Source organism: Elephas maximus, chromosome 19, assembly GCF_024166365.1.
Source record: "Elephas maximus indicus isolate mEleMax1 chromosome 19, mEleMax1 primary haplotype, whole genome shotgun sequence".
Lineage (NCBI taxonomy): Eukaryota > Metazoa > Chordata > Mammalia > Proboscidea > Elephantidae > Elephas > Elephas maximus.
The window spans coordinates 20,908,796-20,932,282 of NC_064837.1; the positions used below are offsets into that span (position 1 = coordinate 20,908,796).

Consider the following 23,487-nt stretch of genomic DNA (forward strand, 5'->3'; position numbering starts at 1 on the left):
AAGTGGATGCACAAGGGTTTCTTCTTCTGGAAAAATGGAAAGTTTACAGATAGCTGTCCTTTGTCCACAGGCAAATATGAAAATACATAAAGCTTTGTATTAGTCAGATGCCAAATTCAAGTGTCTTTTTCATTTCGCCAAGTATACTAGCAGCAAATCTGGGAGTTAGAGACATTGCCCTAAGTGGATAAAATTTCAGACTTTTCTTTGGGCTTTCAAGTCAGTTCAGACTCATGATGATCCCATGTGTGTCAGAGCAGAACTGTGCTCCATAGGGTTTTCAATGGCTGATTTTTCAGAAGTAGGTCACTGTCTTCGTCATCTAGTGCTGCTGTAACAGAAATACCACAAGTGGATGGCTTTAACGAAGAGAAATTTATTTCTTTACAGTAAAACCAAACCAAAACCAAACTCACTGCTGTCGAGTTGATTCCGACTCATAGCAACCCTGCAGGACAGGGTAGAAGTGCCCCATAGAGCTTCCAAGGAGCGCCTGGTGGATTTCAACTGCTGACCTTTTGGTTAGCAGCCGTAGCACTTAACCACTACACCACCAGGGTTTCCCTTTACAGTAAAGTAGGCTAAAAGTCCAAATTCAAGGTGTCAGCTCCAGAGGATATCTTTCTCTGTTGGCCTTCTCGTCAATCTCCCCCCTGGCCCCCCAGACTAGGAGCTTCTCCACACAGGCACCCAGTGTCCAAAGGACACTCTCTGCTCCTGACACTGCTTTCTTGGTGGTATGAGGTCTCAAATTCTCTGCTTGCTTCCCTTTCCTTTTATTTCATGTAGGATAAAAGGTGCGCAGGCCATACCCCAGGGAAACTTCCTTACTTTGGCTCAGTGATGTGAACTTGGTAAGGGTGTTACAACCCCACCCTAATCCTCTTTAACATAAAATTACAATGGAGGACAGCCACACAATAGTGGGAATCATGGCCCAACCAAGGTGATAGACACATTTTTTGGGGGACATAATTCAGTCCATGACAATCACCATGCCTCTCCTCCAAGGCACCTCTGGGTGGACTGAAACTTCCAACCTTTTAGTTAGTAGCCAAGCGTGTTACCCATTTGTACCACCCAGGGTCTCTGCTACCTTAATGTTGGCTAAATCCCTCATTAGCTCACTGGAAAATGTAACAACGTTTAAAAAAAAAAAAAGGTTGCCATGGAGTAGATTCTGACTCACAGGAAGACATTAAAACCGGTGTTCACTCTTATAAATTTCTACACCAGTAACAGCCACATTAATTTAATTGGCATCTAACAAAAATTATCTGTTACCTTATGAAAGTCATAGAACTATAAGAATTTAGAGCTGGAAGAGCCTTGAAGAGCTTCTAATCCAGGCTCCTCCTTTCACAAATGAGGAAACAGTGGCCGTGAGAGGCTGAGCCCAGAGCTGAGCCCTTTCAGTCTTCTCATGGGACTTTTGACAGCATTTTGTAGGATGGTGATTTGAAGAGACCCATATAGTTAGCACCTTTCGATTGCAGTAAGCCACACTTGAATTGTATTTTTTCCCACTTTTGTGATCTGAGGAAGGTAGAGTCCAAAGAAAGGAAAACGTCGGGAAGTCCCAAGAGGGTGAGATGCCAGGGATGTTGGAGTTACCGTATTGGCGCATGTGATTGGTGCAGAGCGAAAATGGGTCAGATTCCAATCCATTCAAGTTTGGGGCACCTGGCCTGACAACATTTAAATAAGAACACGTTGTCAACAACAATTAAAAAAAAACAACAACAACAAATAGTCACCAAGGCTCTGGATAGTATCTTGAGTGAAGGCCAAGAGGCAGTACCCTGTGCACAGCAAGTCCGCAGACTTGATATTCCACCTCGTGGTGTAGGGATGGAGGGGGAGATTGCTGGATTCTGCCGCAGGATTTTATGTTTTCTGGGAGACCGCCCCCTCCGGAGAGAGTGCCGCAGTCGCCAGAACGTGGAAAAGACATGTCTGGTCTGCAGAGAGAAGACCTTAGGACTCCCATTTGGAAGCAAGAGTGCTTGGTAGATGAGCCAGGCGGACAGATGGCCACAAGCCCACCCACCCACTCCTTTCTCCCAAAGAGAGATGCCCATCGCAACATCTGCACCGGGCAGTGCCCCTGCCCCGAGAGTTCGCCCTACCCAGGTGTTAGGGGGTCCCCAAAGCCTGCTTCTTCCTACCTGGCTTTCTCTCCTCCCCACCCATCTCACTCCCTTCCCCCTCCCCGGGCTGGGGAGGAGAGGACTGGGGGCTGGTGCCGACCACTTCATCTGCCAGGCGGGTCCGCGGGGGCGGGGGGGGGCGGAGGAGGCGTCCGCGGTGACGGAACAGAAGCCCACGCACCGACAGCCCCTTGGCCGGGGCGCCCCGAGCCTCGGCCCTTCCCGCCACCGGTTCGGCCCCGCGGCCGCTCGGCAGGCGGCGGCAGCCACTCGCGCTCCAGCTTCTCCGGGGCTCCGCGAGCTCCAGACCCACTCGGCCGCGGCCCGGGCCCGGCATTCGGACGCCCGCGGCCGTCGCCCACCCGCCGGCCGACCCAGGAGCCGGGGGAACCCTCGGGGCCCAGGGGCGGCGGCGCCGAGACCCCGCCCCGCCCGGCCGGCCCGCGCCTATCGCCGCGGCCGGGCCTGGTCACGCGGGGAGCCGCGCTGCGGGCTCGGGGCCAGCGGCCGGCGGCTCCGGAGTCGCGGCGGGCCGGGCGGGGGTGGAGGGTGGAGGGAGAAATCGGGACGGGCGGGCCGCGCCAGTCGCCGAGCCGAGCCGAGCCGACCTGAGCCACGCCGAGCGGCGCCGAGCGAGGCGGCCGGATCCCTGAGCGCCCATGCTGCTGACGCTGGCCTGGGGGTCGCTCTTCTTCCCGGGGCTCTTCGCGCTCTCCACCTGGTGGCTGCGCCGCTCGCGGACCGCATGGACGGACAGCGACTGCGTGATGATCAGCACCAGGTACCGGGGCGAGGCCGGGGGTGCCGGCCGGGAACAGGGCGCTGCCCACCCCAGCCCGCCGCGCGCAGGCTGCACCCGCCCCCGGCGCTGAATGAGGGCGGAAAAGGGGGGCGGCAGGAAGCGAGGGGGCTGCCTCTTTGGCTTCCTCGCCCCCTCTTGGCCCCGCTTGGCAGAGTGTTCCGAAGACCCTGTGCGTGCTCCCCGGAGAGAGGAGGAGGGTGGAGGCTGCCCACGCTGGTCAGGATGGGGAGGGAAGTGTCTGTGCATCCCTTGGGGCCTGTGACCGACATCTGCCAGCTGCTTTGGGGGTCAAGAGGGCGGCGGCGGCTCTACCGTTTTCCTCAAAGCACTGGCAGCCTAGGGAAAGGTCGTTCAGGTTGAAGATTTTTGGCTTTATCCTGTCCAGAGGACTGGCTTGAGCGCACTTTTTGTTCTTTCTTCTTTTCTGCCCCACGTTAGGCTGGTTTCTTCAGTGCAGGCTGTGCTGGCCACCGGGTCAGGGATCATCATTATTCGCTCCTGCAAAGACGTGGTCACCGACAGGTAACATCGAATGCCAGGTGAAAGGAACGCAAATAACAGGGTTGAGAACTTTTTCGAAGGTCCTACGTTTTATTGGCTCACAGGCGGTAGTTCTTTATCAGCACATGCGTTAGGTAGGTGATTAGTGGGAAAAACTTGGACACCGTAATGAGTCCCTTCCACCTGTCCTTAACCTCTTTAAGCATCCCCAGCTTAGCAGAAGGTAAACTGAAAGTAAACAGAAAAAATGATAGAAAATAACATTCTGTGTCTAATTTAAGGTGGCAGGTTAGAGGATGGTGTGGAAGTGCTTTGTGAGATAGATAAGTGTGAAAATCATTCAGAAGTGGGTGTGTGGCTTTTGGTTCCTTTAAATGATCTCACTGGGTTCCCACCCTGGAGGTTTCATTGGCCGAGATCTGTCCAGTGTGGTTAACAGTGCCCTCCTAGTAACAGGAACAAAACCACCACCTCCCTGTAGTCCCCCTTCCTCCCCATGCTGCCCTTGTGTTTCTTTTGGATTTGGTTAAGGTAATGAAGAGGCTTCTGGTGCATTCAGAAAACTGACTTGTATGTGTATTAGCGCTCAGCCCAGAGGCGGGTCAGGAAATGGGCATTAGCCTGCAATTTCAGTGAAACAAATCATAAATTAACACCAGGATGGTCTGCTTTGTATATAAAACCAGAAAGCCAAACCCGTTGCCTTCGAGTCAATTCCAACTCTTAGTGACCCTAAAGGACAGAGTAGAGCTACTCCATCGGGTTTCCAAGGAGCGCCTGGTGGATTTGAACTGCTGACCTTTTGTTTAGCAGCTGTAGCTCTTAACCACTATGCCACCAGGGTTTCCACTTTGTATATAGACCTGGGCAGTGATGGTGGTCTTATTTTTCTTTCATGCCATTTTTTCTTTTTTTAATCTGTCTTCCTGGAACAACTCTCACTTTCTCCCCATTAAGGTGGAGAACAATAGTCAAACGTACAGAGAAAGTTTAACAGCCTTCCCTGAACCTTTCCTTGTGTGGACTCTGCTGAGTATCCTGCTTGTCACCTGTTGGCACTGGAGTGCCAGGGGAGCCCGAGTAGGGCACCTGTCTCACTGAAGTCTGCACGTTTGGTGCCTGGATCTTACTGGGGATTAACCCTGCTGTCCGGCATTCATGCCCTTTTTGTGCTATCCTCCTTTTCAGATAAAATCAGTTATTGGCAATGAATCGTAGCTGCTGAGAGAACATAGATCAAGTGACCTTGGATGTATGCACTGAAGGCTAACAGCGTTTGCTTGGCAGAGTCCAATTTTTATTAGAATGAGCATTTTCTGATCATGCAGCAAGCTCCCTCCTTGCTCCCAGTTTGTCAGATCAAACTTGAAACCAGCCTCCTTTCAAGGATTAAAACAAGACAAATGAGAACCCCCAGGACTAGCAGAGCTCACCTGAGGGCAAGCGGCCGGTGACCACTGCATGTTTCAGAAAGAGCTATTTGCACACAATTAACTCTCAGTTCCACAGCAGCATGTGTTATCTCCCACACAAGTATTTTAGTGGCTAGAGCATGGTGACAAACCTGAGTCTGGTTTTCAGGTTCTCCCTTTTATCTCTTTAGGCCTTAGAGTCTCTGTTTGCAAAATGGAAACAGACACCATATTTTCGTGCCCTTTGCCTTTACACTGGTGTGGAAAGATGCTCTAAAGGTACCTGGATCATCTCCAAACAGAAGGTCTTTAGGGCTCACACTGTGAATGCAAATTATTTTTCTATTTTATGCCTTCTCATTTTATGCTTTTATATAGAGCATCTATATAAAGATGGAAAGGGGTTTGTGTAAATCCCCCAAAATTATCTGCAGAATTTGGTGTGGGATCAAGGATTTCATCAGATTGTTTAAAAGGTCCGAGCCCCTAGAAGGGTTAAGAGCCTTAGCTCTAGGCAATTTTCTCAATTTTAGCACTTGTATTTGTTATTGTTAGCTGCTGTGAAGTCGGCCGGCTCGTGGTGACTCTGTGTGTTACAGAATAGAACTACTCCACAGGGTTTTCTTGGCTGTAATCTTTACAGAAGCAGTTTGCCAGGTCTTTCTTCCATGGAGACGCTGGGTGTGTTTGAACCATCAACTTTTGGATTAGCAGCTGATCCCAGACCTCTTGAGCTATATGGCTCCTTCACTTATATTTAGATAGAGCTTTTTACACTTAATGAGTCACTGAGTGGTACAAATGGTTAAGTGCACAGCTGCTAACAAACAGAAAGGTTGATGGTTCAAATTTACCCAGAGGTGCCTCGGAAGAAGGGCCTGGCAATCTCCTTCCCACAAAATCATAGCCATTTAAAACCCTATGAAGCAGAGTTCTACCCTGAAATACATGGGGTTACTGTGAGTCGGAATTGACTTGATGGCAGCTGGTTCGGTTTGTGTTTTTTTTTACATTTAAAAACACTGTCACATTTTTAGCTTTTTAATCCTCACAGGGAAGTAACACAAGAGTTATTGTCCTCATTTTATAAAGAAATCTAAATCCCTGGTTACTGGTAGTTAAGAGTATAATCTAGATCTTTTGCTAATAATAACACGTCTTCAAAGAATTCTACCTAAGACCCACAATTTCTGATCTTATTGAATTGGTACCATGTGCAAAATATTAAATCCTAGGGCTCTACTCAAAGGGAGAGGCCACTTATATCTCAGCCAAGGTTTTGGTACCGCTGTGATATTTTGCTTGGAACTGCTTTAAGAAAGCAACTGAGACCATAGATGGGTAGTAGAATAAGTATTGCCACCTTTTTACCTAAATAAAACCTGGTTAATTAATTCATCTGCAAGTATATTTGGCACTACGTACTTGTTTGCCTTTATTTCATTGCTTATTCATTACTTAATTATGCTACGGCAAATGTGAACAGCAACTTTTTGGGAACAGAAACAGGGATGGTACCATGTGTAGAGAGCATGTTTCCAGTGTTGCAGTTCAGTGGGCTGGCTCCTTAGGAAGGCACCTGAAACATAGTTAAAAATACAGATTCGGGGGTCCTAGGTATACGCATTTAGAATATCTGGAACATGGACTTTGTAACAAGCTCTGAAGGTGATTCTGATGGTCAGATAGTTTGGGAACCGTAAAACTAAACTCTTTCTTCTCCCTAACATGTGGATACTCAAAAACAAAAACAAAACCACACAAATTGCCAATTGAGTGAATCCAGTCCTTCCCAACATGGTACATGATTTCGACTTGTATGTTGCAGTGCAATGAATTACTTAGTATGGCCCTTCTACCCATAGTCTTTGTAACTCCCCTCCGAATAACTGGGCAGGATGATGCAAATGAGGTGCTTGTGGCCCACCAAGGGGATTGGGTAGCTTGCCAATATGTAAATAAGGTGCATGGCATCCTTGTATGGATGGGACCATTCAAATAAAGCGTCTGGAACCCTAACAAGGGGATTGGTCAGTTTTGCCATCCCACTAGGCTTAAGATAGACATCCCAGAGGCGGGAAGGGAGGATCTCACCACCACCAAGAAAGAAGAGCCAAGAGTGGAGCGCCTCCTTTGGACCTGGGATCCTTGCACTGGAAAGCTCCTGGAACTAGGAGACCAAGAGAGAGGGGCTGTAACATGGAAGACGGTGAGAAACGGTGACAGAGAAGCAGTGACAAGAGACCAGCAGGAGACTGGCAGGAGATGGTGCAGCGGGCTTCCCAGCCCTCAGAGCAAGAAAGCTGAGTGCCTTCAGGCCAAGGCTTACTGGCGGAGTAGGGTGCCTCTGGGCACTTATCGGCAGAGCTAAAAGAGCTTTGTAATACTTGCCAGAGCAGGGCAGAGGCCAAGGGGCCAGAAAGAGGCATGGCTGCGGGTATGGATGAAATGAAGCTGTCCCAATCAAAGAACTGTATCCTGAGCATTCCTGAACCTGCATTGTAACCTGTTACTTCCCTAATAAACCCCATAATCATGAGTATTGTCTGTGAGTTCTGTGTGGCCATTGCAATGAATTATCAAACTCAGCAGAGAAGTAGAGAGTGCCATGAGAGGGGCAGTTGATGTCAGAATTGGTAAAAAGGTTGGCCAGTGGAGGTATGTCTGACCTCCACCTCATAGGAATCAGCCTTGGGCTGTTGATCTTGATTCTCCCTCCTCCTTGTGAAGTTAGAGGTCAGACGCCCCCACCACACCATTTTTACAGATGTTTTTTCACATAAACTTTCTATAGAAGGTTCAGGAATGCTCAGGATACAGTTCTTTGATTGGGACAGCTTCATTTCATCCATACCCACAGGCATGCCTCTTTCTGGCCCCTTGGCCTCTGCTCTGCTTTGGCAAGTATTACAAAGCTCTTTTAGCTTTTTTTTTATAGAAAGTTTATCATTTGGGAACAAAATTATATTAATTGTAGAGACTTCTAATATCTTCTATGACAGTAATAAACTATCATTTCAATTTAGCAAATATTGAGTCAGTCCCTTTGGATAGGATTGACACAGAGTGTTCATGCTTGGGTTTGGGAAAACCCATTGTGACAAGTAAATGGGATCGCTGTCTTTTGTCCCAACTTCTTTCTTGGTATCTAACTGCTGTAAGGTAGTCCTTAAGCCCGGGCTCAGAGACAGACTTTTTTCAGTGAGTGGAATTGGGATTAGCCATAGAATTAAAAAGATTACAAAGAAAGTGGTCAGGGTTACCCCCAGATACTCCCTAGAGTGGCATTGCATGCAGGTGCAAAAGGAAACTTGTAGGGTCAAGAATTTCAGTGAGTAGACTCCCAACTGTTGAGCAACTGAGGGGAGTTAAACTGGAAATATTGGATTTGGGATTTGGGACACCTTCCAAACCAGTAACTTGGTGGGGCTGTTGAGTCATTTGTGTATGTATCTGTATCAAAGTCAGCTTATATCACAAAATGCCAGAAATTCTATTGCAAATGAGCCGCTAAATCCAGCAGAAAATGAAACAATGACAGCAAGTCTCTTAAACTTTGGGACTGAGTGAATCCCTGGGTTTCTGCCTTTTGACGCTGATGAATTTTGCCTGTAATTTAGAGAAAGTTGTTCACTCTCCTTGTTGATCAGTTTCAGCATCTTCATTCTAAAGTATTTGGAATAAAAACTAAGCTGAAGGGAATGTGTTTGAGAAGACGTCATTGATATTCATAATTATTTCATGGACGATTCATATACTTTCTTTCAGGCACTGGCTTGCTCGAGAATATGTCTGGTTTTTGATTCCATACATGATCTACGACTACTACGCCATGTACCTCTGTGAATGGTACAAAACCAAGGACAAGAGCCACAGACACTCCCTCACCGTTTTCCAAAACTTCCTAAGTCAGAACCGTCTCATGATCACACACCATGCGGTCATTCTCTTCGCCCTTGTGCCTGTTGCGCAGGTAAGGCCTCCTGGGACCAGCAGCCTTGGTCATTCATTTCCTCCCATTGAGCTGAATATCCTGACCATTACTTAGGATCAGGATCGCCCGGCTTTTCTTTCCCTTTCCTGGTGCACCTACTGTCCTTGTGCCAGCTGCTTCTGCGTTAAACCCCCATGCAAATAGTGTGGAAAAAGAACAGTCTGAAATGTTTGTGAGCCTCCTTCCCAACATTGTTCTTTTTTTCCCCTCTAAATTGTATTTATTTTGTTGTTATTGTTGAATATACATACACCAATTCAACAGTTTCTACATGTAAAATTTAGTGACATTGATTACATTCGAGTTGTGCAACCATTCTCACCCTCTTTTTCTGAGTTGTCCCTCCCGCATTGACATAAACTCACTGCCCCCTAAGGTTCCTATCTAATCTTTCGAGTTTCTGTTGTCAATTTGATCCCTTATAGGTCGTTTTTAAAAAAGTATAATGCTCAACTTTTTTACTAGTTAAGCTAAACTATTGTTTGGTTTTAATATTTCAGATTTAAAATTTAATAATCCCTCGGGGATATTTTTGGTTTAAAGTTTAAAGATTATCTCAGGGCAATAGTTTTAGAGGTTCATCCACCCTGCCTAGCTCCAGAAAGTCTAGAGTCCATGAGAATTGAAATTCTGTTGTGCATTTTCCTGCTTTTGATCAGGATTCTTCTATGGAATCTTTGATCAAAATGTTCAGTAATGGTAGCTAGGCATGATCTGGTTTTTAGGGTCTCAGGGCAAAGGAGGCAGTAGTTCTGGAGGCAATTAGCCACACAGTCCATATCCTCCTCCTACTCCTGACTCTCCTTCTTCCTCTGTTGCTCCAGGTGAATAGAGGACAATTGTTGTGCCTTGGATGGTCGCTTGCAAGCTTTTAAGATCCCAGGCACTACACGACAAACTAGGAGGTAGAACAGGAACACTGAGCACATTATTAGCCCAGTTAACTGGGATGTCCCAGGAAACCATGACCCTAAACCTCCAAACCAAGGAACCAAATCCCATGAGGTGTTTGGTTGTACATAAGCAGCCTCAGCAACTACTCTTTCTTTTTGTTGTTATTATCAACATCATTCTTTTTAGTAATCCCACAAACTCGTTGAAAAAAAACCCGTTGCCGTCAAGTCAGTTCTGACTCATAGCATTTGTTAAATGTTCTGTCTTTAGTTCATACAGTATAACATACAGAACAATATTTAAAAAAATGAGAGTAACTCAATCAACTGGCTATTTGCTCTAACAGTGCCAGAGAGTATTGTATGCATTATTTTGATGTCACAGAAAACATGCCCTCAAAGCAAATAGCCTCTTAATTTCTCACCAGATCCATTTTCCCATGAAAACCGACTCAACAAATCCCAAGAAATGGGAATGCAGAAGGGAAACGGATAATTTCTGAGTGTCTGCCATATGGCAGGTCCTCGATTTAAAAGCTCATAGCTTTCTAAACAGTAGAAATTATCAGCCCTATTTTTTTATACCATAGATGAGGTCCCTGGGTGGCCCAAACAGTTTGCATTCAACTACTAGCCTAAAGGTTGGTGGTTCAGACCCACCCAGTGGCACCAAGGACGAAAGCCCTGGCGATCGGCTTCGGTAAAGATTATAGCCAAGGAAACCCTGTGGAGCAGTTCTACTGTGTGACACGTGGGGCTGCCGTGGGTCAGGATCCACTTGGCGGCAACAGGCTTGGTTCTTTGTTTTACAACACAGATGGAGAAATGGGGGTTCCATAAATTTATTTATCTCACTTAGTGGTAGTAAGTGGCAGAGCTGATATTTTGTGCTTCGCTGCCTTCTGGAAAGAGACAAAGGAGAGGCAGAGTGCATTACATTTTTTCAGAAGACTCTCTTGATTACGTTGGCACCCTAAGATCTAGTTCAGGGCCTGGCACATATTTTGTTGAACTGAACTGGTCCAGTGCCCTTGGCCTAAGTTAGGTACTCAGAGTAGGCTAAACTTCCTTCCTGCTTTCACTGACATGCGGAGAAAGTTTGGGGTGTGATGCCATCATCAGCCTATGTGAATTTGCCTCTGGGTCCTGGGCATCCAACCATCAAAGTGCTATAGCGGTGGAAGCAGCAGAATATTAACTGGGTCTCCACTTGCACATTTAGTGTTTCCCTTGCTGTTCATGATCTCTCATGGTTACCCTTCTCAGTAGTCAGAATTTTCCTTCCGGTGGTCTCTTAACCTCCATTTCTTATTTCCCTTTTTCCTCTCTTCTTCTGCAGAGGCTTAGGGGAGACCTGGGGGACTTCTTTGTTGGCTGTATCTTTACGGCAGAGCTGAGTACTCCGTTTGTGTCGCTGGGCAGAGTTCTGATTCAGGCATGTATGAATGAAATGACAGGAATAGTTTGGGAGGGAACTGACTCTGCTTTTCCTTTGTGGTTTGTGGGTTTGGAGAAATCCCTAAGTGCTAGGAATAGTGGGATAGGAGAACTTTCAACAGACTGAAAGGTCGATAGGTCATCTGAGCCAGTGCGGAATGAAATCATAGGTTTAATCCAAGTTGCTACACCTCATTATATATTTTTTTCCTGGCCCCAGACGGTTTTCTCTAACCCACTGTTCTGTACTCCAGTTAGCTGAGTGGCTTAGGCAAATTCAGCATTACTGTTGGAAAAACTACAAGGCTATATGCCTGCATAAATATGGCAGTGCTCAGCAATCTTTTCCGCGAGTCTCAGAGAACTCAATGCATTTCGAGGTGTCAAAGAATTTAACGGTGGTAGAATGCTCACCGTCCATGCGGGAGACCTGGGTTCCATTCCTGGCCAGTGCACCTCACGTGCAGTCACCACCCGTAGGTCTGTGGAGGCTTGCATGTTGCTGTGATGCTGAACAGGTTTCAGCGGAGCTTGTACTCTAAGACAGACTAGGAGGAAAAGCCTGGCAGTCTACTACTGAAAATCAGCCGGTGAAAACTCTATGGATGACAATGGTCAGATACCGTTATGCATGGGGTCGCCATGAGTCAGGGTCAACTCAGCCACACCCTACAACCACAGGTCTTCATTAGTACTCGTTACCTGCTTGGCCTTGACTGTTGTGGAACTTGGGCAGAACAAGGAATGGCTAGTCGTTCCCCGATGCCCCAACCTTGTGGTGACTTTGCATCCTCCTTCCTTCTTCTTTTGCAGCTAAAGCAGCAGCACACCCTTCTGTACAAGGTGAATGGCGTCCTCACCCTGGCCACCTTCCTTTCCTGTCGGATCCTTCTTTTCCCCTTCATGTACTGGTCGTATGGCCAACAGCGGGGACTAAGCCTGTTCCAAGTGCCATTCCATATCCCTTTCCACTGCAATGTGGCCAATGCCTTCCTCATCGCTCCCCAGATCTACTGGTTCTCCTTGCTGTGCAGGAAGGCAGCCCGGCTCTTTGGTGCTCCCCAAGCCAAAAAGGATGGTTAAGTGCTCCCAGGAGTCAGGCAGTGACAGTGCCTCCTCACACTAGCTGCCTTCTCCACCCAGTATTCTGTGGACCAAATCGTGCCCTGGATGGCCTCAGCCTTTTGGTTATTCATAAGCAGATCGTTTGAGTTTTTCTAAGGAATGTTCATATTACTCCCCTGCTCTAACCTGCCCCTTTTGCAAGAGCACTTTTTTCTTAGTAACAACTATTAGATCCTGTCAGACCTCGACTGGCAGCAAGGTGGTTTTAGTGCAAACCTGAGGATTCTTCCTTGGGTCCTATCTCAAGGGCTCTGGGAGGCAGAAGCATGGAGCGTGGAGTAAGGGGACCAGGGTGTTAAGGATGTGGGCACCCACCTGGCCCTACATATTGGTGCCAGCCTCCCACCTATACGATCAACCTCTCAGGGCAAGGATCCACACATATGTACTAGGCCAGCAGAAGCAGCGATAACTTGGTTCTCGAAGTAATGTCTTCTTGCGACTTTGGCCTGGAAAAATCATAGTGGGTAGGTAGTTTTTATTGTTTACTACGGTGATGACCCATTGGTTCTTTGCCTAATCCTCTCATCCATGTGCCAGCATTAGTCTCATGTCTACTGACTTCTAGTCAGAAGTCTTACTTGGGTGGAGGCGGTGGGTAGGCAGGCAGGGATGGGAACCTGAAGCACTTGATAGGTATAGATGCCAAATGGTCAGCACTACCTTTATGGGCTGACTTGGTAAGACGACCAGTGTCAAACTTGTGAGCTTGTTACAGTCACAAATACTCCCTTTTCAGCATGTCCCCTCAGGCCTGTTCTCCCCATATCCACGAGATTCATAAAAATGTCAGGGGCAGTGGAATGATGGCTTCAGTAGCTCCTTACTGAGTAATGCTACTCTTTGACACTGTCCTTTTCATATGAAATGGAAACAGACTTCTATACTCGACAATGAGCTGTCTCATCAAGACTGCAGAGTGCTTTCCACGGTCTCCTGATAACCCAGAGCTTGTGATCCAAAGCCCATTCCTCTATGAGTGTACCTGCCTTCTTAACCACAGAAGGCTGGAGAGCAAGAGTGCACACAGCCCTGGCCAAAGTATGTCCTGTAGACAGACTCCTTCTTCCTAAGGGGTCACCTGTTGCCCTTCACCCACCATTTGCCAATAGGATTCTCTGGTGCCAACACTAATCATTCCTCATCAACTAGGATGGGTTTTAGAAACTGCTACCATGAAGTTTTTCAAGTAGAAGCGAAAACTAGAATTTTTAAACTGTCTTTTAATTCATTGTTGTCCATGAACTTTTAAAGTACTGAATATGTAACTGTCTCAGATTTTGACTTTCAGTTGTTAATGGGTGCCATTTAAAAAATGTAAAATGCTGTCATTTTTGTTTACTATCAGATCTTCATAAATCACCCCATGGTGATTAAATTGCACTAATTATTTCTGAACTTCCATTTGTCAAATACATCAATACCAACCTCCTCTGAGAACCATCCTGTGACCTGACACAACCAGCTGCTCTATCTTCTGGTCTGTGTTTATGTCCATGAAACTGGCAGAGGTGGGGGGAGAGGAGGGTGCTTTCAGCCTCTAGGAGGGCCAGACTCATAATCGAATGTTTTCAGTTCACGGTTCCAAGATTATACTGAAGGTCTGCAAAATTTAAGGCCAGGAGTTGGAAGGGTGAAAACCCAATAGTTGGCCATAGTCAGTCCACTTTAGGTGGGAGAGGGAACCTGAGTAATGCCCCATTTCAGATGAAGGTGTGAATTTGAAGAAGGTGATGGGGCATATCCTTTTCCCTCTCGTCTCCCAAAATAAACATCTTGCCAACGAGTTCTCAGAGTTCTGTAATCTACCCTGAATACCTTAAATTCATTTTTATGGTTCTGCAAACACCATTCTGTATTCCCACTTTCTTCAAAACCATGACAACCCCACCCAAGGCAGAGGATAATTACACCCATCCCTTAAACACATCTCAACTGTGTTTATCAGACCTAGTTTTAGGACGGCCCCTTCTGGATCTACAGAGTTAGACAGTATGCAGTTAGAAGTCCTCGATTCAGAAAACACCCATTTTCTAGAGGTTATTAATCTACCTCCTTAAGGCTCAGTTTTTCTTGGTCCAATCCTTATTTTACAATGGTGTTGGCCTCTTGGGTACAAAAATCACATGGCCAGTTGGTGCCAGAGCCAGGGCTAGAATATAGCTGTTTTCCAAGTTGCTGCCGTTTCCAAGATACCGCATGAAAAATATTAAAATGTTGAAATGACCCTGGAAGGATTCAATGTACAAGAACACACATTCCCAGTAATTTTTTTCCCACTTGGGTGGTTTCACCTTTAGGCTTATTTGTCATATTCTAGGGTGCAAAAAGGTCCCGTGGTAGTGCAGATGATTTGCACTTGACAAAAGTTTGATGGTTCAAACCCACCCAGTGGCACTGCAGAAGAAGGGCCTGGCAATCTGCTTGCATAAAGATTACAGCCAAAAAAACCCTATGGAGCAGTTCTACTCTGGAACACATGGGGTTGCCATGAGTTGGGATCGACTTGATAGCAAGGGGTAGGGCGAGACAAGATGAAACTCAAGAGAATTTTATTATAATTTGTATGTTACAAATCCCTAAGAAACTATTTTCTTTACACTGTTATTGCCATATACTTTTTATCTCATGTACAACGTCACACTGTAAAGTTTGTGCTTCTCAGCTCTAGCCCCTACAGACCCACCCTGTTGAGGCCCAGCTTTTTTCTGATCTGCAAAGATCAGAAGTTGTTGATTTTCTGTAGCAGGGTGTGACGCCGTTCCTCCGGGCTAATGTTCTCGGCGATGGACTTTAAGAAGCGCTGCTCATTCACCTTCTGGAGCAAAGAACTAATAGAAGGATTGGCCTTGCACAGGGTTTCATAGCAAGTGAGGATCTCCAAGGCTAGAACATAGAGTGGTTCACACACCTCTTGGTGGAGCATGGCCATGATGTGCAGAACATGACAGAATATCTGGGTATAAACAAACAAGGCTTCCTGGGTCAGGTCCTGTTCTTGTCCTTGGGTCCAAGGGCTCACTGACTGTATCAACCTAACCGAGTCCAGGAGGTTGGTCAGACTGCTACAGAGGAGCTTGACCACATGGCTCCAGCCGTCTAAAGGAAGCCAATTACGACAACTCTGGCTGCAGAGAAACTGGAAAACTCTCAGGAAGAGTACGGAGAGTTGGAGCTCCTGGGCGAAGGGCTTCAGGTTGAGCAGGGGGACAAACTGAATATATTCCAGGCTGTATGGGACATGTAGGAGCTGTTTCTCCAACAGTTTCCTGGTCAGCTGGTGAAGGTACTGCCACTCCTGGGGGCTGCACCAAGGCATGACTTGCACAAGGGCCACCAGAAAGCCCTTGCTGAACAGTCTGACCTCCTCTGGATTGCCCACATCTACCACCAAGAGGGAGAGCATCTGCTCACAGATGCTGTTGGAGATACAGCAGCACTCCATCCAAGCCAGAAGTCCTGTGCCTGGCCCGTACCCTGGGTGGGCCTGGGAGGTCCACTCACCCTCGGAAAGCTTACAGATCTCGAAAAGTGTGGCTGGCACCTCACACTTGAAGTGGCCCTCAAAGAAATTCTTCAGTCTCAGGCCCACAGTCCAGTCTAGCTGCTCCAACTTCCGGTGGAGCCAGGACAGGGACTTGATCCAGGTGTCAGGGGAGAAGGTCTCTGCATTAGCTAACACAATCTCACAAAGGCGTGCCAGGATATGGATCACCAGATCCTTCCCCTCCAAAGAGAGGTACCGCTTTTCCTTGGGGAGCTGCCAGTATTTGCCGTAGCAATCCAGGAGCTGGCATAAGCTGAAAACCAGGGGGAACGGAGAGCAAGTCTGGAGCCAGTACTCGTCTAAGCCTGCGTTTGCTTCTAGAGTCTGGATAAAGATCTTCAGGCTGAGGTCGACCTCTTCAACATCCAGCATCAAGAAAGGCAGGACAAATTCCTTGAGCACCTCATCTGGCTCAAGAAGAGCAGCAACTGGAATCCCCTGGGGCTTCACAGGACTCATCAGGCAGCTGAGGAACTCCAAAAACTGCTTTTCTTCCTTGGATGTCGAGAACTTTCCCCACACAGTTTCTTTGAGGCATGACACCATGAATGTGGTGGCTGGGTTTGGCCCCTGCTCTTCTGCGAACCTGAGGGCGGGGAAGGCACTGAGAATCTGAGCCAGGAACTTGTGGGTGCCGAGATTGATGACAGCCATGCCACACATTTTCTTGACCGTGATTTCTGGGTGCAGTATCACCAGCCGGGCCACAGAAGCCACCGCTTTGGCCAAGCCCTGTTCAGAGGCACTCTGTGTGAGCTGGTTAAAAGTGGTATTGAGGTCTTCCTGGAAACCCTCTAAGTAAGCCAGCAACTTCTCTGAGAGGCCCTTTCGCCCCCAGGAATGCAGGATGCCTGAGAGGACTTTATTTTTATCTGGCAGCGAGAGGTCTGCATAGCATTCCAGGATCAAGTCAACCACTTGTTTGATCTGAGACTCGGGGATGACTCTGTCAGATGTGCTGACTTCCATCACTGTCTCCAACAGCTTTAACACCAAGCCTGGCTCTCGGAAGAGAGCCCTGTTATTAACCAGGCAGGCGAGCCACTCATCTGAGAAGGCCCACTTCTTCTCAGAGGCAAAAACATAGCACATTTCCATATGCCGGTCCATCTTCTTCTCAATAATGGCCATGGCAATGGAGGCAGTGATGTCCTTCTCCAGACCTCTGTTCTTCAGCACCCTGCTCGTTTTCTTCAGGAAGTCCTTGACACACTCTGCCAAGTCAGAGACCACCTCGCTCTCTTCCTTAGACAAGGTTGTGGTATCCAGGTAGAGCTTCAAGTTCTGGCTGAAGGAAGTCAGACTGTCACACAGCCGGTAGCTATCGTAGCTTGTCCCCTGGCTGCTGTTGAGCATGGCCTGCAGCTCTTCTCCCCACTCCCGCAGCAGGCTGAGCATGTACTCAAACCCAACAAACAGCGTCTCAGTTGGGAGCCTGGCCAGCGAGTTCAGGCTGACATCCCGCTCTGCCTCCTTTACCTTCTCTGTCAGCGCCTGTTGGTGGTATGGCTTCTGGGTGTCTGAATTCCACACGGAAATGACGGTTGCCAGTTTGTCCAGATACACGGTGGCAGACACTTCCTGGGGGTCCTCCTCCACAAGGGCAAACACCGTCAGCATGTCGGCCAAGTTGGCCAATGCGCAGCACTTCATTCCAGGACACAGGATTTTATTCTGGATTTGCTTCAGCCCGTTGAGCAGCATGGCCAACAGGGGCATGGTGGGACACACATCTGGGTCTGACTTGAACCTCTTTGGAGGATGGCAGAAGTCATCTGAAGAAGACAAATACTTATGGGCCATTGTCCTAAACTGCGAGAGCAGAGGGTCCTGCTGATTGCCCTTGTGCTTCATCATTTCCCACCAGATGTCTAGGAAGAAGGCCACATCCTTTGAAGAAGTGTTAACAGTCATGTGTTCCAAAAAGCGCTCTAGCTCTACGCGGCAGATGGTGGTGGGCAGGGCCATCAGGAGCTGGATAAAGAGTCCAGAAGCTTCCAGGGACTTGAGCAGCTCAAAAAGGATTGTGTGATTGATAGTGGGGAGCATGTTGCCTACTGAGAAAAACACATCCTCCTGCCACCGGGTTTCAGTGTCAGAAGGGGTGGCAGGGTAGGGCTGAAGAACCTTGGCCCAGATAATGATCAGAGCTTTCTTCTTCCAGGCAAAGGGCTGGGAGCACGCTGTGGCCGAGATCTCTTTCAGGGCCTCCACAATGGGCTGCCCAACATGTTCCCAGTCAGACTTGGTCAATTCTGCCAGTGCTTTGGGGCGGAAAAGCTGCTCGGCCAGCAAGAAGCCCCCATGCAGAATAGTCATTTCTTCACAGATGTTCAAGGGGCCTGCGTGGAAAGAAGCCAAAGAAAGTGGTGAAAATTTTTAAATAAGTAAGCAGAAGTTAGAGGGAGAGACAGCACTTAGGCTGGCTGTCACTATCAGGGTTAGAGAGGACAAGGTTTTAGATGAGATCAGTGAGAAGGGGAGAGGAGGGATAGTTACAAAAGCCACTGCAGAGCTGGAGTGAGACTTAGCTGAGGAATAAAAAATGACTCACAGGTTCTCTAGCCTGGGAACTGGGAGGCCAAGGAGCACCATTAGAAACAGGTAACAGAGGAGAAGACAAGTTTGGTTTTGGTTATTTGAAGTCTGAGGTAAAACGTTAAGATAGAGGTGTCCTCCAGCAACAGGAAACGCAGGTCTAAGGCTCAAGAAGAAAGTCAGCACTGAAATGTGACTTTGGTAGCTGTCTGACCAGGGGGGAGCCCTGAAACCAAGGCTCAGGATGTTCCGCCAGGGTCCCAAAGATTCTGTAAATTTAATTTCATTGCTCTTTGAATTTACTTAGAGCTGATGTCTGGCTCCCAACACTCCTGCCTTCCAGAGACAACAGTATGTACATGTGCTACTTGAAGTAATAAGCCCCCAAGCAGTTAATAGCTGGGTAACTTCCAAGTGCTTTATGACTAGCTGGTACTTGGGGGTACGCACCGTTTATTAACTGCTTACTCTATGTCAGGCACTGTGCCAAGCACACATACCAAAAAAAAAAAAAAAACAACCACTGACATCGAGTCAATTCCGACTCATAGTGCCCCTATAGATCTTTTAATCTTCAAAACAACTTTCTGGGGACCATGATTCCTGTTTTAGACACGGGAACACTGAGGCCCAGGAACACTTAATATGCTCAGAGTGTCACAACTACAAAGTGGTGGGACTCGGACAGAAACCACCACAGCTGCAGGGCTCCAAACCCTTCAAGCGCTGCCATTCTACCACTGGAGGGCTGAGGGGACAGGGCCCAGGACATTTCTCTATAGCTGACTAGGGTATCACCCCCTTAACAGCATAGCCAGCGAGGTGGGAGGCTTCAGAACGGGGGAGCAATTTATATACACTTCTCCCTCCGTTTTTCCAACCATGCCTAAGAGGACTCTGAATCAAGATGCCCGCAGGTTCAAAGGCACCATCTCAGCTGCAATCATTCCCACCAAACCCCAAAACCAAACCTATTACCATCGAGTCGATTCTGACTCCTAGCGACGCTATAGGAGAGTAGAACTGCCCTATAGAGTTTCCAAGAAGAACCTGGTGGATCTGAACTACCAACCTTTTGGTTGGCAGCCGTAGAACGTAACCACTAAGCCACCAGGGTTTCCAACCACTCCAACAACCGCCACAAATTCGACGGGCTTGCTGTGCGGTAGGCGCTGTACCCGACCCTGTCTGTATACACGTGAACTCAAAACTCTCAAAAGCTCTATGAAGTAGATACATTATCATCGCCCCCATTTTCATCGATGAGGAAACCTGATGAGGGTAAGAAACTTGCCCAAGAACTTAGTTCAATAAATGTGCCAGTTCAAGGCACCCCTGAGTTCCCCGGGGCCTCCGAGCCAGCCTTTTCCAAACCACGTGCACTAACCCTTCCCACTTTCAGAAAACCTAACTCCACATCCGCCTGGCTTTTCACCCGGAAAGGGGCCGGGAGAGGGCAAGAGGCGGTCAAGTAACAGCCAGCCAGGGGCTAGAGCCCGGCCTCTGGATCCTGGGTTTCCAAGGACATCCCCGCCCGCCAAAACCTCTGCCCGACCGGGAGGTGCTTTTTGGCCGGGGCCCTCCCGAGCGTGCGCAGCGGGAGTGGGAGGGCCGGGCAGAACCGCTCTAGTTCCCCGTTGCGGGACGTGGTCCGGGCTGGCCCGGGACTCGGGGACCGCGACACCCACCTAGGTCCATGGCGGCGGCGCTGCCGGCGGCGTGGGGCCGCCCCTCCCCCTCAGAGGCGGCGAGTGCGGCGCAGGCGCCACGCCACAATGGGCGGGGCAGGGGGAGGTACAATGGGCCGCGCCTCAGTCCCCGCCCACAGCCTCAACACTCGCTCCCTCCGGGACCGCGGCCCCGCTCCGCCGCTCAGCGCGCACGCGCAGCTCCTACCAACTAGCCCGCGGCGCCGAGCCCGCAGCGCCCCCTATCGGCCAGAGCCCTCCCGCCAGCCAACCAGCAGGTACCTGCACCTCCCTCCCGCGGCTGCGTGCCCCGCCCCGGCCCTCCCGCTCTCTAGTCCCCGCCCCGGCCTTGGCTCCAACCCCGGCCGCGCTCCCTTTCAAGGCTCTACTCAGCCACCCATCCGCCCAGTACCATTCCCAGATCAGCTTCCTGAATACCAGTCGGCCTACCCATTAGCCCCGTCCCTGGCCCCACACTCACCCCCACACACAGTTCACCCAAACGGAATGCCCCTCCGCAGGCTGCCCACTAACCCGCATAAACAGACACAACACACTGAGGGGCTTCCTGCCCCAGAGCAGGTCTCCCCGTCTGTCTCAGAAACACACATAGGCCCCCAGCGCTTCTCATCCCACACCGCCTCCCGTCAAAACCAAACCCGTTGCCGTCGAGTCGATTCCGACTCATAGCGACCCTATAGGGCAGAGGAGAACTGCGCCATAACGATTTCCAAGCAGGGCCTGGTGGATTTGAACTGCTGACCTTTTGGTCAGCAGCCTCGCTCTTAACCACTGCACCACCAGGGTTTCCAATTTTAGGTCCGGATGCCTAAATTGGAAGCGTAGTCCTCCCCGCAAAATGACTGTGCAAGCCAAAACAAAACAAAAAAACAAACGTGGGGCGGATCCAACCCAACATGCCACCAGTTTGCAATCTGTACTTCATAAAGGCACACATTTGATTTTTCACTGAGAAAACACATGGAAATATCCTGTGTTCTCCCCACACACGCCCCGGCTCCCTTTTCCCCTCTCTTCTTCTTTGAGCTAATCATCAGCCTCAAGTTGTTTCTCTCTACCCTCTGAATTTCCTAGCGCCAGATACCACCTAGAAAGGACAGAGGGGCCCGGCCTTACTTACACCAATGGGCCAAGTGGAGTTTGAGCTAGCTTGTGCTGCTGTCAAGGAGCTGAAGGGTCCTGTGAGTGATCAAGAGAAACTCTTGGTATACAGCTTCTACAAACAGGCCACCCAGGGCGACTGCAACATCCCTGCCCCACCCTCCACAGATGTGAAAGCCAAGGCCAAATGGGAGGCATGGAACGAGAACAAAGGGATGACCAAGTTGGATGCCATGAGGATCTATATTTCCAAAGTGGAAGAGCTAAAGAAAAAGGAGGGTGGTTAGGTAGGTCAGATTGGCGGACAGAAGAAAGTAGCACAGTTCCTCTGGTAGAGAAAGGACTCCTTAAGACCTGGAAAGACCTCGATGGCTGAAATGTCCTGAAGCGGTACCAATTTTAGCTGAGACATCAATAAATGACTTAAGCTGCATGAGAGCGATTGTCTGCAGTTGGGAAAGAGATAAACTCCAAGTGACTGGGAAAGTGTCCAAAATTTATAAGAAACATCTCTCTAGGTAAAATTGCGTACTATTGCCAGAGCATATGCAGATATTTGGCAGGAATAGAGGGGTGGGAGGAAGAGCAGTACAACGAAAATGCACAAAATTTGAGGTCAGTAAAGCCATTCTCCAGGAATTCGATGGTTCCTTCTCTCCCAGGGGTTGTTGATCCACTACTAACTCAACAGTACGGAAGGGAATGGGGCTGTCTTCCAAAAACCTAGAGTCAAGTCCCCATTACCCAAAGCCCCCACTGGAACAGATCCCATCAAGTTAATGTTTGGAGGGAAGTCAAACTCCTTGTGACAATGTGGTGAAGTAACTGATGCATCACAACACAGCAGTTGAGAAATACTAGAGAAGATGGTTTCAAAACACCAGCCTCTGGAAGCCTCATCTAAAACCCAGTAACCTAAACTTTCTTTGGACTACTCCCTAACCCTGGTTTCTGCTTGGGGATGTTTGTGGGACAAGACAGCTATGCACGCATGAGTAGGAACCCTAGTGGTGCAGTGGTTAATTGCTCTGCTGCTAATGGAACGATCGGCAGTTTCTCCCTGGGATAAAGATGAGGCAGTCTGTTTCCATAACTATTACAGCCTTGGAAACCCTATGGGGCAGTTATACTCTGTCCTATAGGGCTGCTATGAGTCGGAATCGACTCACCGGCACACAAAACATGTATAAGTAGACTTTGTTTTAGGACACAAGACACCCCTCATACTGCTGTGCAAGGGCCAAAGTGCTTGACCTCACTTCCTACTCTTGTTGGTGATTATCATGGAGGTATCAGTGCACAAAGCACTGTATCTAGTGACTGGCATATGGAGCACTAAATGGTATTATTAAAGACATTTCGGATAAACAGGTCTGCTGTGGCATGGGATTTCCCTCAAAAACTGTTTTTATACATCATGACATTAGGTGAGCCCCAGTTCACGAGAACCATTACACAATAGAAACAACCACCATAAAGACTTCAGGCAACAAAGAAAACCAAGTGTCACCAGGTATCTTCAAGATCTCTGTCCATATATTTGCAGGAAGCTGCTACAGACAAGTAAACTAAGAATGAAGTACACCCAGAAGTCCACAGTGGCCAAAAAATTACTTCTTATGGCCTGTAAATGGGCAAGAGCCACACTGCAGAACAGCAGTGCTGTTCTCTGGGGGAATTATGAATACAATTTGATGCTGTTAGGGACAGGCGTCACATCAAATAATAATAAGCTTCTTAATACAAAATATGGTGTCAATTTAGAAGCTCTTGTTGTAGCTGTACCATTCTGGAAATCATTATGAAACCTGATAAAGTAAAAAATTGCCATAATTAGGAGGGCAGAGAACACTTGTGGTTTATCCCATGACTATATAAAAATGAATGCCTAAAAACAAAAACCTAACCCATCCTCCTCAGGCAACTGTCCTTCACGTACCCTCCTCTTCACTTTTAAAAACAAAATCTTGTTTATCAATATCCACCAGATTAACTACTATCTCGGGATAATTAGATAGTTATCACAAAGTGGAAGGCATTGAAAATAATTCCAGGATGTCTCAGTTCCACAGATGATGAATGGAAGAAATGAATGAGTTGACCATCTGAATCTAGAAGGAAAAGCAGTGGCCTCTAAGATTGGGTGTGTGAGAAAGCAATTTTGAAAAATACACAATTTTAATATGAAAAGCACAATTAGCAGTAAGGAAAAGAGGTGTACAATTATTCACTGTAGCATTGTAGCTTTGTTTGAATAACAAGACTGGAAACATCTGAA

The 23,487-nt window shown here is 48.1% G+C and overlaps 3 protein-coding genes across 6 annotated transcripts; 2 read left to right on the plus strand and 1 right to left on the minus strand.

The window, feature by feature from the left end:
- Positions 1–2,710: 2,710 nt before the first annotated feature.
- TLCD3A (TLC domain containing 3A) lies at positions 2,711–14,154 on the plus strand. 4 transcript variants are annotated; one of them, XM_049860991.1, is made up of 5 exons: positions 2,711–2,931; positions 3,391–3,474; positions 8,634–8,838; positions 11,092–11,187; positions 12,003–14,153. In XM_049860991.1, exons 1-5 carry the CDS (start codon positions 2,810–2,812, stop codon positions 12,270–12,272), a joined length of 777 nt encoding a protein of 258 aa, XP_049716948.1. In that variant the 5' UTR covers positions 2,711–2,809; the 3' UTR covers positions 12,273–14,153. The 4 variants fall into 4 exon arrangements, with proteins under 4 accessions (XP_049716948.1, XP_049716950.1, XP_049716951.1 ...); XM_049860992.1 differs by having other exon boundaries at positions 2,802–2,931; positions 3,391–3,491; positions 12,003–14,154; XM_049860993.1 differs by lacking the exons at positions 11,092–11,187; positions 12,003–14,153 and adding an exon at positions 6,918–7,074 and having other exon boundaries at positions 8,634–8,791.
- A 537-nt stretch (positions 14,155–14,691) lies between these two features.
- On the minus strand, positions 14,692–20,150 carry GEMIN4 (gem nuclear organelle associated protein 4). The gene is made up of 2 exons (XM_049861095.1): positions 20,088–20,150; positions 14,692–18,203 (listed from the first exon to the last, which is right to left on the minus strand). The coding sequence occupies exons 1-2, from the start codon at positions 20,095–20,097 to the stop codon at positions 15,037–15,039; spliced, it is 3,177 nt and encodes a 1,058-aa protein (XP_049717052.1). The 5' UTR covers positions 20,098–20,150; the 3' UTR covers positions 14,692–15,036.
- Positions 20,151–21,232: 1,082 nt separating this feature from the next.
- LOC126062037 (diazepam-binding inhibitor-like 5) lies at positions 21,233–21,496 on the plus strand. The gene has a single exon (XM_049859046.1). The coding sequence runs from the start codon at positions 21,233–21,235 to the stop codon at positions 21,494–21,496; it is 264 nt and encodes an 87-aa protein (XP_049715003.1).
- The last annotated feature ends 1,991 nt before the right edge of the window (positions 21,497–23,487 follow it).

Bases quoted from the DNA above. Each gene is read 5' to 3' on its own strand.
- TLCD3A (XM_049860991.1), top strand. From the start codon at position 2,810: ATGCTGCTGACGCTGGCCTGGGGGTCGCTCTTCTTCCCGGGGCTCTTC. The intron at 2,932-3,390 runs GTACCGGGGCGA...GCCCCACGTTAG, and splicing joins TGCGTGATGATCAGCACCAG to GCTGGTTTCTTCAGTGCAGG. The intron at 8,839-11,091 runs GTAAGGCCTCCT...CTTCTTCTGCAG, and splicing joins CCCTTGTGCCTGTTGCGCAG to AGGCTTAGGGGAGACCTGGG.
- LOC126062037 (XM_049859046.1), top strand. From the start codon at position 21,233: ATGGGCCAAGTGGAGTTTGAGCTAGCTTGTGCTGCTGTCAAGGAGCTG.